We start from the raw sequence: 13,116 nt of genomic DNA, 5'->3' as shown, positions 1-13,116 counted from the left end.
AAAAAAAAAACTGGGGCAACTAGGGGTACAGTGGATAGAGAGCCTGGGCCTGGAGTCTTCCTGAGTTCAAATTTGGCTTCAGACACTTAAACTATCTGTGTGACCTTGGGCAAGTCAATTCACCCTGATTGCCTCAGTTTCCTCATCTATAAAATGAGCTGGAGAAGGAAATGGCAAACCCACTCCAGTATCTCTACCAAGAAAACCTCAAATAGGGTCACAAAGAATCAGACATGAATGAAAACAACTAAACAACAGCAACAAAAACTATAACTTTGGTAAATATTCCCCAATCTCTACAAGGCAGTAAATATGACCTACAATAGTTTCCAGCGTGCCAGCCATTGACCCAGCATGGCCGGATAACAGCAGGACAGGGTGAAACCCTCCTATGCTTCCCTGAATTCCAAGACCATAAGTGCAGGTGCCCCCGTCTCTTCCACAGAGTCTAACTACTTCAGGAGGTTAACTCCACATCACCCCCATCATCATCCCGCATTGGACAGCAACGATCATGAAAAATTATGACATGTAATTGTTTTCCCTGCTGAGTTTTCACATTTGTCTTACAGTACTGTAAGCTCTATGGAAACATTTATTGCATGTCCAACTATCTTCAAGTTAAGTTCAGAAATTTAAAGAAAGGCCTAAGAAGGCCACAAAGGGACACTCGAAGTACTAAAAAAATAAAAATTAAAAAAAAGATTAGAATAAGAGAGGGTCATTCCCTCTTAGAACTAAGCCAAATAATACACTAATGTGAAGTTTCCCTGGAACTTGAAGGTAATGGCCTATAATTTTTTCAATGGGAAATGTGGTTTGCAAAGATAAAGGCCACAGTAACCCTGGAGCTAAACCTGGTGGTTATTCTGAGCATTGCTTTCAGCTGCCTACATTTTACCTTCGTAATTCCTCAAAATTCCATCGACCCAAAGAAAAGGTGGTTTTTTTTTTTACTCTACTGACATCTTTAAGGCCATCAAAGACCATAACAAGGATTTACGAATAAATGGACTTTTACCTTCTGACATTAGCATTAGTGATTATTCATCTACAATTGCTAAACAATTACTAAATATTTAATGGACTCTTTGGAACCAACTCGAAGACAGCTGGGTTATTAGGACACTAGGTGCCTATATAGCTTCCTTACTAAGAAGTCAAACTATTAACACATGCACAGACCAACCCTATGAACTATTTTCTCTCCAATGTTCTTTACTTCACTGAATTTTAGGGGCTGTTAAAGCACTGTTTCCACCTTACCTAATATTGTCTAAGGAATCTTCAGAGATATTAACCAATTAAGCCCTAAATAATCAAAAGTCTTTGTCCATGCCTTAAACTACATTTTAATAGAAGACCAAGACTACATGCAAAAAATGGTAACATTTTAGAGCTGGAAAAAACCTATTCATAGAGACCTGCACATACTAGAGAACTATAAAAAACCTGTCTCCCAGTTTTGAGCCCAGATATGAGTTCCTGGTTGGAGAGAGGAGAAGTGCCACACTTTCCAGAAAGAGAATATCCTGAAGGGACTCATCCCAAACTCTCCAAAGAGTCACACTATGTTTTCCGAACTCTAGCCTCTACTTCTATACAGAAGTAAAGGCCCTCCCTCTGTGATTCTGGGTTCTGACCTGTGAGTCTCACTTTGTCTGACTTTGCCTTGGGTTCATGATGCCACTTTGAGGTCTGGAACTGTCCTGTTTTCTGGTATCTGTATCCTCAGATTTCAGCACAGTGCCTGGCACATAGTAAGTACTCAAAAAATGTCTTCTCATTCATTCATTTATGCATACATGCATCCATCCATTCATATATTCATTCAGGATCATCTCATTCAATCCTATCATTTTATCAGTGATGCCTCAAGAAGTGAAATGACTTTTGAAAGAGACTACACGTGGTTAGTGGCAAACTCCTGACCCTGACTCATATTCCAGAGATCTTTTCCCAATGAATTCAAGATGATGGGGCTAATTAGCTGAAAAGGCACTGTGCAGTGAGCTGGCCAGCCCCTTCTCTCTCTTAAAAAAAATTAAACTTATAGCAATGGGCTGACTAACAGACTATAGTTATCAAGGGAGCACTTGATAAGGTGTCTGTGTTGAAAGTTCTAGGACAGCTAGCAGGTCACTTAGGAGCCACTGGCTACCCTTTAACTATTTGCCATAGAGCAGAATTTCACAAAAAGTAGATGGTCATCTGATTTCTGCCCCAGCGATCTTTCTCCTACCTCATGAAGCCTGGGTAGCAGGTGCTTCCTTCCTCCTGGTCTCAGCACTTTGGGGAAATAGATCCTTTACCAGCTGCTGAAATGAGGCTATAACAGCCTACAATGTCCAACATATACCCTGCACAGGTGTGGGCCAATTAGACATCAAGTACTTGGTAACCACCATTGTATGCCTAACATAAGAGCCAGCATGAGCAATTTTGGACCCTGGGGCAAGTATCATGAATCATGCCTGGACCAAGCAATAGGAAAGGTGCCATCAAATTGCCTTTGCAATTTACAATATGAAAATAAAATGGTAATTAAGAAAAATTCAGTTTAATAGAAGGAGTTGCTGTTTAGGCTTCCATGTTATAGAAGGAATGCATGTATTAATTTTGTTTGCATACTTCAAATTTTGATGCCCAGATGCCCTGACCTATTTATGGCTCCACTCAGTGCTGTCTTCATTTCTCTCCAGGCTGTACTTCTGACTTTCCACAGGACATTGTCTACCATGCCATAGAAAAATCTCTTCATTCTGGAAGCTCCTTCTACTAAAGTACCATTTTTTATGTTGGAAGTACTCTTTTGTGGTAGCAAAGAATTGGATTTTGTGGTGGCAAAGAATTGGAATTTGAGAGATGCCCATCAATTAGGGAATGGCCAAACAAGTTATGCCATATGATTGTGATAGAATACAATTGTGCTATAAGAACTGATGAGCAACATTGTTTAAAAAAACAAACAAATCTGGGAAGACTTATATTAACTGATGCAAAGTGAACTGAGTAGAAACAGAAGAACACTGTACATGGTAGCAATACTACAAAGATGAACAACTGTGAAAGACTTAGCTAACTCTGATCAAGACAATGATCCAACACAATTCCAAAGGACCCACGGTGAAAAATGCTAACCACTTCCAGAGAGAGAAATGATGAATTCAGAGTCAAGACTGAAGCCTACTTTTTTAACTTTTCTTGGTTTTGGGGGAAGGTATGTTTTCTTTTGTAATATGGCTAATATGGGAATAAGTTTTGCATGATTTCACATGTATAATTGATATCATATTGCTTGCCTTCTCAAGGGGTATGGGAGGGGCTGGAAGAGGGAGAGAATTTGTGATTTAAAATTTTTAATAAGGAATGTTAAATATTTTTACATGCCATTGGGAGTCAATAAAATAAGTAAATATATATATATATATATATATATATATATTTTTTTTTTAAGAGGAAATACTCTCTGCTCCTATCATCTGGTTTCTCCTAGAACCTTCATTTTAAGGAGAAAGCCCATCCCTCTCCAAGGTACACTCCTGATTTTCTACAGGACTTTCTCTACCACGACTTGAAGATGGGTACCTTCACCTCCAGCCCTGACTTTTCAGCTTTCTATGTGCTGTCTTCCCCCACTAGATGGTCAGCCCCTTGAAGGCAGGGATCATCAGTGTTTCTGCTTCTCTTGTAAACCCAGTGCTCAGCACAGTGTCTGACACACAGCGAGAACTTAGTAAATGCCCGTTGACTTGACTGTGTGAGGAGGAGATACAGTCCTACCCTTGAGACCCTTATAATTTTCTAGGAGCATAGTGGACAGAATGCTGGACTTGGAATCAGGAAGACTTAGGTCCAGATCTCACCTCTAATACCAATTAGTTCTTTGGCCCTGGATAGGTCACTTTCATCTGTAAAATGAAGGGTTTAGACTAGCTAGCCTCTAAGATCCCTTCTGGTTCCAAAACTATGACTCAAAGAACTCTCCCCCCACCCCTTCCCTCCCTCTGTGTCTCTCTTCTGTCTCTCTGTTTCTCTCTCTGGTCTCTTCCAGTTTAAAAAAACGAGGAACTAGACAATAAGTTACAATCAAGTGGCAAGTTTCATTTGTAGAGCTTAAGAGCAAGAGGAATTCGGTGGAAGTCAACAATCTATTGACAAGATTTATTAAGTAACTGCTGTCTTGAAGGGCACTGTGGTAGGCCTGGGAGGGATGGGGCTGGCTGGGTTTGGGGATGGGGAAGATACTAAGTTTAGATAAGACACTTTTTCTTCTTTCTGGTGCTTCCCCATGTAGTGGGAAGATGCGACACAGATAAAAATAATGCACAATGTTCCATCAAAAGTGCATCAGAGAGTTGCAAAACAATGGAAAGTCTGAATGGGGAAGTTTGTTATGGACAGGGGAAGGGCCCTTGATGGATGTGACAACTGAGTTGTTGTTCTGAAGTACAGACTCGGGGTGGCTACAGGGAGGAAGACAGTAGAGGGCATGAGAGTAAAGGGCCAAGAAGCCAGTGAGCACAAGGTGTGGTGGGCAGGGAGGGATAGAGGGCAGTCCACAGCAGCTGAGTGTAGAGGTCGGGAGAAAAAGTGTGACATGTGGCTAGAAAGGCTAAGAGACTTGGGAAAAAGGAGACATCAGTGAAGGCTAGAGCTGTTAGGGGTGGTTTCAGTGAGGATGAAAGCCTTGACAGATCCAAATAGAGTTCACTTTCCTGTTGGTTACTAGTTTTTTTTTCAATTAACAAGCATTTTTCTCTCCCTCCCACTACCTTCCACTATCTACCACTTAAAAAAAAATACCTTGTAACCAAAATGCATAGTCAAGCAAAAAAAAATTTATACATTGGCCATGTCCAAAAATGTATGAGACATGACATTTTTCCACTGAAGCATGCGCAGCAACGACTAGCTAGGGCAAGGTTCTACTGTGCTTAAAACATCCCATTCAGTGTAACAGGGACTGTCCATGCTCACCCTGTAACCATAGTTCATCAGTCAATCTTCAGACACGGACATAATTTAATTCTTTAGGAAAGAGGGGGATTCACTGTGGATCATACTTTGTGGAACTTCATTATCTTAATGATCTTGACTTCACTGAAGCTCAGAGCTCTGTCCATTGAGGGGGATTTCCTCTTTTTTTGAAGACTGAAGCGGGGGATGTGCTCAGATACACTCAGGCTCTCGGTCAGACACATGGCGGGGAATGATGTCCTCTGCCTCATCCGTACTCAACACAAGGCTTGCAGCAGATATTTGGCAGCAGTTTGCCTCAGTGCTGACTGAAATCTTGGTCCTCTTCTCGTCAAGCAGGGAGCCAAGGATTGATTTGGGGAAGATTGGGGGGGGGTGCTGTACTTTAGGGACCTGATGGCAGAACTTCAAATAGCCTCTCTGCTTACTCCCGTACCAGGAAAGCCTCACAGGATGATGAGTAAGACAAACTGAGAACCCACTTCTGGTCTTAGATAAGAGGACCATTTAAGTAAGAGTTAGCAATTTTACACACGCACTTGAGGGTTTCTTAAATGTGAAAATCTGACCACAGATTATCATCACACAAATCAGAACCAGCATGATGCCAGGAGAATGAGCCCCAGAGAAACTGGGTTCAAATCCCAATCTGTCACTTACCATCTGTGTGACAATAGGCAATTCATTTAACCTCCTTTGGTCTTGGTTTCCTCATCTGCCAAAGGAGAGGGTTGGGCTAAGTGACCCCTAAGAGCTCTGTAATCCTATAAACTACTGGGTCAACCTGGGCAGCAAAAACCAGACAGATCCCCTTTACTGAAAAGCCAATAATAAAATCACAAAATAAATAGCATATAATCTTCCCTAATTGTATAAAAGCAGGATAAACAAGTGCCATGTAATCCTGAGCTGAGAAACCAGGCTCTTGTGTGGAAATAATTTAAGGAAATGGATATACCGGAGAGATGAGGTGGAAACCAGGGTCAGCTTACGCTGTTTTCCTGGCTCTGCTCTTAACTCAGTTTTTCCAGCTGAGTTAGAAACTCAAGCAGGGTGGACTCACATGTGTGTTCAAATAGCATGGGGAGGGGGGAGTGTGCATTCACCCTCATGTCAAACCAGCTGTGCAGGTAGTTCCTGAGTAGAAGACCACAAGGATGTCCCATATCCAGTAAGAAGGTGTTGACAGAGAAGACAGAGCACCTTGGTGCAGAGAACACCACAGGAGTGCCTGACAAGATGCAGGTGTCTCTAGAAGAATGCCTCTGTCCAATTCAGGTCCCCATCCAGTGCTTTCATGTTGGTGGATTGGCAGCAAACCTCTTAAAGTGTGTTTGTGTATGTGCATGTGTACGTAATAAGGCATATATGTATTTCTGTAACATTGATTTGGCTCCTAAATATAAGATGTTGTCATGTATTTTTATGTTTCCCAAGGAAGATTAATTTATGTCCATTCCTTCATGTGTAATTTTATTGCACAAGTACATATTAAACACAATTGGAAATGTATATGGATCTCACAACTTTTCGCTCTCCCTATGGTAATGGTACGCTTTCACCAGCAAGGCTTATATAACAGACCATTTGCTGTACTACTAATAGAAAAACCCCAGAATAAAATTTATCTGCATGCAGCTCCTGCTGAAAAGTCCACAGAACGGCTAAGTCATGCTCTAGTCAGTTCTGCCCTGTGATCAATGAAAGAAATCACTAGGAGAATCTATACCAGAATCACAGAATCTATTGGCCATCATCACTAAGCATTGACTGAGCACCCATCATGTATGTGCTCAGCCCTACTACCTCAGAAATCATATTTCATCTCCAATTACAACCAGTCTCCCTGTTCAAAATAATTCATATTGAATGAATGTGCCCAGATGTCGCTGTAACTGATCATTTCTGGTAGGGGAAAAAATGACTAGCTGGCTCGCCCGTTCTTGCAGAAACATCCTCTCAACAGCGTATTCTGCGACTAGGAGATACAGAAAACACAGTCCATGCCCCATTTATTCTGCAAATGGCAGGCACTGTTCTCACCAGAATGACTGTATGTGAATACAGGCTCTAGTCAGAATGTTGTGTTCAAAGCAAGAGCTCTTCATAACCAGCACTTTTTTGTTAACTAACTGAAAGCAAATCCCATAAACATGAGACATTTCTTTGCGGACATCTGGGTCTTTCTGGAAGCTCCACCTCCCTTAACACCCCCCCCCCACTCTCCCTTAGCAAGAAGCAGCCCACCATCACAAACAAATTATCACCACTGGCCTCTTGAAGCTCTTAAGCTCTGAGGGAAGCAAAGACAAGTAAAGAGTGATGGTTTCTTTATTTTCTCTCTAGTTCCATTTCCTTCAACTGGCAACACCTCACTGAACATCGGTCTGACTTTTCTATTCAACAGATCCACTGCCAAGTATCACATGGCACAAGAGACTACCAACATGATGGCAAATACATTATCCACACCAGCCACAGTAAATAAAAGCACAGACTGTATATCAGGAATCAAACTCTACTTACAATCTGGTTAACTTCAAGGTGTTCTGGAAAAGCAGTTCTGGGAGAACTTGTAGTTTATTCTTGTTCAAACGCCTAAAGATAAAAAATAAATACAGAATATAAATAACCATTAAGGAAAGGTTCACACACAGGGAATCTTGTACAGCCATAGATCCAATATCAATCAATAATGAAAGAAATTAGCAAGTCATTTCTATGTGCCTCGTCCCAATCTAGGCCCTGTAAAAAATGACAAAGTCATCATACCCAAAGATGGGAGAAATGACACAAATATTAAAAAAGATAAATGGCAACATAAAGTGGTATATTGTTGCTGCTGTTCACTCATTTCAGCTATATCTGATTCTTCATGACCCCATTTGGGGTTTTCTTGGACACTGGAATATTTTGCCATTTCCTTCTCCAGTTCATTTTACAGATGAGGAAAATGAAGCAAACAGGGTCTTGCCCAGGGTCACACAAGTGTCTGTGGTTGGTTTTGAAACATATCATCAGTGTTGAATGAAGGAGATAGCATGGTGTAGTGAAAAAGACCACTGGATTTGCAGTCTGAAGTCTTGTGTTAGTATGTGAACTTTGGTATCTGCATGAACAGGGAGAAGTCCCTTAGCATCTCTAGGTCTGGTTTTCTCATCTATAAAGTGATGGAGTTAACTCAGATATTCACTAAGATTCCTTCTAGTTCTAGATCCTGTAATAACTTAAATGTAACCAACAATAGACAGGACATTCATTCAACAGACTGAACTATCTCTGTGTGCTGGAGTAATCTAAGAAGTCTTCATGGACTTGGGCTGAGTCTTGAAGGCTGATGGAAGGCAGTTTGGGCAACATTTAGAAGACTTCCTTAGCTAAAGCAGAAAGTTTTTGTTTCTTCATTTAGAAAGGGGTAGTGATGATGACACACTATCAGCCTCACAAAGGCATTGTAAAATGTGAGTTCTTCTACTAATGATGATGGTAGAATATCTGGACATAAGGTTGGAAAGACACTTGAAGTTCTGATTTTGGAGGGTCTTGAATGTTTAGCAAGAACAAAAGTGATGCTATCCTGTAGGCCATGGAGAAGTCTACCATCATTGCTCATCATGATGAAAGTGATGTTTAAGAAGATTTAATTGGTGACTTCCCATATCCAAGAACCCCATTATACATTAATGCAATGTAATGTAAATTACATTAACTATGAATAACGATGACCCCAGTCCTTGCCACAGCTAGACTTTAACCTAGAACTAATGAAATCTTGGGTTTTATTAAGAGATGTAGCTTCTAAAAATAGGGAAGTGGGTGGGGGAGGCTAGGCGGCGCAGTGAGTAAAGTGCTGGCCCTGGAGTCAGGAGGACCCAAGTTCGGTTTGAGCTTCCGACACTTAACACCCACACACAAAAAAATAGCTGTGTAACCTTGGGTAAGTTACTTAGCCCCAATTCAATTGCCCTCCAAAAAGCAAAAAAAAAAATTAAAATAGGGAAGTGGGGGTGGCTAAGAATAGAGCACTGGCCCTGGAGTCAGGAGGACCTGAGTTCAAATGAGGCCTCAGACACTTGACATACGTACTAGCTGTGTGACTTCAGGCAAGTCACTTAACCCCAATTGTCCTCCAAAAAGCAAGAAAAACATAAACAAATAGGGAAGTGATAATTCCTCTGCCCTGATTGGACCATAGCTAGAAAAGCATGATCATTTCTAGGTGGCATTAATTTAAAAGTAACATTGATAAACTGGAGAGTTCCCAGATAAAGGCAAAGAAGATGGTGAAGGGTCTTGGGTCCATGTTATATGAGGACTAATGGGAAATACTGGGCATATTCAGTTTGGAAAAGAGGACTCAGGATAATATGATAGCTTCCTTCAAGTACTTGTGGAAACAGGAATAGACTGGTTCTGTTTGATTCCAGATGGCAGAACCAAAAGTAATGGGAGGAAGTTGCCAAGAGGTCAGTTTGGGCTTGATGTTGGGGAAGACTTTCCTAACAATGAAGACTGGGCTGCCACAGGAGCTGGTAGTCTTTCCCTCCTTGGAGGTCTTCAAGGAGAGACTCAAAGATAATTGTTGGATATGTTAGACTGAGGACTCCTTCCTTGTTGGGGTATTTTAGATTGAGATTTCTTTTACATATGAACTGGAGTGAATGACTGATAAGGTCCCTTCGGACTCTAAATATCTGTATTCTGTAAACACAAGAGTTTAAAACGGAGGTGTCAAAAATGCTGTGTGCAACACTACTGAGTGTACCTTATTAAGGTGTAATTGGGAAATATTTATCAAAATAAAAAATAGTATAAAACAAAACTAACATTACATTTTTAATGTAAGTCAATATGAAGCTTACAGGTATCCTGATGTACAGAATATCTATCTCCTACCCTTTAGGTTTGAGTTTGACATCATCAATGGTTTAAAAAATGAAAACCGCTTTTCATAAATACCTGTCCCATACTCACTAATGTCAATAACATTCCCAGAACAATACAACACTGCCTGGACCACCCTCTATCCCTAGTCATAACAGTTGCTTATTTGTCTGAAACTCATTTCAATTAATTACTTTTTTTGCCCAGATATGTGATTCTATTGCTTAAAGCACTAGGAGTTTAAACCAGTATATGTCACAGGTAGGACTAAAATTCACTTCTTTCTGAATTCAAGACCATCTCTCTATCCACCATGGAACACTGCTCAACCCCACAAGACATGTTAATCTATAATGTGTCCAATGAGTAGCCCTTACAATGAATGATACTGGTATTCACATCAATTTTTAAAATCTTATATTACTTATTAAGTTATAACAGGGTACACAGATTACTCTGAAAGACAATGTGAGTTCCTTTTTCTTATGAGTTCACTGCTTTCAGCATTAGGGTCCCAGACAAATGCCTAAGTCTACCTGTGCTGGTGGCTACTCAATTATTTACAAGATGGTTAGCTTTTCCTCTGGGATATCTCCAAATCAGGCTTGTAGATGATGAAAGAAGAGGCAAACTCTAGGTTAGAGTCTAGCTAGGCATGAACTGGGGCCTTTCTCTGCCAAGAAATGTTTATAGACACAGCCAGGTCATGTGGCTCCCATCTTGGGTCTGCAACACTTTCAAGAATCTCTTCCAGAAGGTGTCTGGTTTTTATCTCTGGCTCCCTGCCTCTCCTCTCTCTGTGTCTCTCTGTTTCATCCCCTCCATCCCCCAACTCTCAGCATGCTGGCTGAGAAGAGCACTGAATCTTCCAAACACCATGGGAGTGCTGCCAGCCTCCCCCCGAATGCATCCTGCAGTTTCAAGTGAGAAAGTAGGGAAGTTGTGTGTTTGATGCTTGCTTTGAGTGCCCAAGAAGCATGGAGAGAGAAGGGAAAACATAATCTAATCTGTATAGGACAACTGCATTATGCCCATTCAGTTCAGCTCCCCTGGGAACTGGTTAAAAGTAGCCTCAATTCTGGAGAGGACAAGATTTGTTGCCTCTGTCCCAGGTGAGAAGCTAAGAATAGAGGGGCATTCATGACCTTAGAGAAAAATCAGGGAGTTTCTCTCATCTCTTAGGTACTTGTGAGGGTTATTCTACCTCAGAATACTACTGTAAATCAATCAATCAAGCATGTATTGAGCATTCATTATATGCAAAAGCACTTTGATGGGCATTGTTGAGGAAATGTTTGGATTTCTCCTTAGAAAGAAGGTACGGTCTGCACTATCAAAGTACTTAACTATCCATCTAAATAAGAGGTTCTTTTTTTTTAATTTATTTTTTCAACTGTCAAGTATTGTTCCCCTTCACATTTCCCTCATCATGAATAAAAGAAAATAGAAGAAAAATAAAACCTTTGCAACAAATAAGCATAGCCTAGCAAAAATTAATTCCCACAATAACCATGTCCAAAACTGCATGGCTTATTCTTCACATTAGGCCCATGCCTCTGATAGGAGGTGAGTAGCTTGCTTCATCATTAGTCCTCTGGTATTAGTTGGTCACTGTGTTGGGCAAAGTTTTTAATTTTTTTTTTTTTGCTTTTTGAAGGGCAGTTGAGGTTAAGTGAACTGCCCAAGGTCACATGGCTATTTTTTGTGTTAAGTGTCTGAGGCTGGATTTGAAGTCAGGTCCTCCTGACTCCAGGGCCGGTGTTCTTCTCACTGCACCACCTAGCCGCCCCAGTTCTTAAATCTTTAAAAAAAAATCTTTTTTTACAATGATGATGTTATAAATTATTCTTCTGGTTATGCTCAATTCAGTCAGTATCAGTTCACTGAAGTCTTCCCAGGCTTCTCTCATTTCAAAATTTCTTAGGATACAATAGTATTCCATGAAATCCCTACACACGGTTTAACCATTCCGGAGGTGATAACCATTAACATCCACTCTTGTCCATTACCAAGAGATGCTACAAGTATTTTTTACACTCCAAAGGACCTTTTCCTCTTCTTTTGTTCTCTGTGGGCTATATGTCGAATGATGGGGTGACTTTGGGGGAATAATTCTTAATTGCTTTTCAGGATGATTTCACCCATTCATAACTCCAACAATAGTATAATAACGTGTTCATTCTCCCACAGTCCCTTGAAGACTTATAATTTTCCTATTCCATCAACTTTGCTAGTCAGATGGATCTGAGGTGGAAATTTCAAGAGTTGCTTTAATTTGCATTTCTCTAATTTTTAGTGATTTGGATCATTTTTTATTCATTTTGCTATAGTTTGGATTTCTATCTTAGAAAACTGCCTTTTCTTTAACTATTTAATAAATGGTGAATGATTCTTATTCTTATAAATTTAAATCTGTTCTTTATATATCTTTAGGTCAGGGGTTCTTAATTTGGGGCCCACAGATGCTCAAGGGACCCATGGATAAATTTCAAGGGACCCATGAATGTGAAAGGGAAAAATTCCATCTTTATTTTCACTTTCCTCTGGTTTCTTTTATAATCTTATGTATTTTACTCTATGGATTTATAAACATCATTATGTAAAGGGCTCCAAAGGTTTTATCAGACTTCCAAGTTGGGGTTCATGACACATGCAAAAAGGTCAAGGGCCTCAGATTGAAGGGAGACTTAAGGCACACATATAGGAAAAGATACTCCAGTCTATAAAACAGACTTTGTGAAGTCCTAAAGAAGGCATAGACAAAATTAGTACTATTCTAGCTCAAATGAATGTTAGTACCAAGCTAAAGCAGGACTTGCCTTTTCCTATTTTACACTTGAGAAGTATCAAGAACTACAGAATTTTAGACCTGGAATAAGACTCGGAGAATATTTCATCAATTCCAACAATTGTCCCATAAGACTGGAGTTCAAAGAAAGTGAGGGAAGGACAGGTCTAAGACTCAAAATGGTTCTTATAAGCCAAAAAGGAAGTGGAGGACAAGATCTCTGAAAGCCATTGGAAAGGTTTTGGAATTTTAAAGAAGGCTGAAGATCAAGATTCAAGGATGGGGATTTTTGGAGAATTCGAAGAGAAGGAGGAAAATGAATCAAGCTGAAACAAAAGCATAGTGCCATGGAAAGACAACTGGATTTGGAGTTTAAAAACCTGCATTCAGGAGTGGCTAGGTGGTACAGTGAATAGAGCACCAGCCCTGGAGTCAGGAGGACCTGAGTTCAAACCAGATCTCAA

The 13,116-nt window shown here is 40.3% G+C and overlaps 1 protein-coding gene across 1 annotated transcript in view; it reads right to left on the bottom strand.

Annotated features, from left to right (window-relative positions):
• The window catches only part of SLIT3 (slit guidance ligand 3), an 818,102-nt gene that overhangs the window by 655,654 nt on the left and 149,332 nt on the right, over window positions 1-13,116 (bottom strand). The window contains exon 5 of the mRNA XM_069102723.1: window positions 7,507-7,578. Coding sequence (XP_068958824.1) covers window positions 7,507-7,578 — 72 coding nt within the window. The remainder of the gene's footprint in view (window positions 1-7,506; window positions 7,579-13,116) is intronic.

Source organism: Petaurus breviceps, unplaced genomic scaffold (assembly GCF_028583685.1).
Source record: "Petaurus breviceps papuanus isolate PSGF00001 unplaced genomic scaffold, PetGlider_PUasm1.0 551, whole genome shotgun sequence".
Lineage (NCBI taxonomy): Eukaryota > Metazoa > Chordata > Mammalia > Diprotodontia > Petauridae > Petaurus > Petaurus breviceps.
The sequence above is the reverse complement of the archived record's forward strand: the minus strand, read 5'-3'. Positions and strand labels throughout refer to the sequence as shown.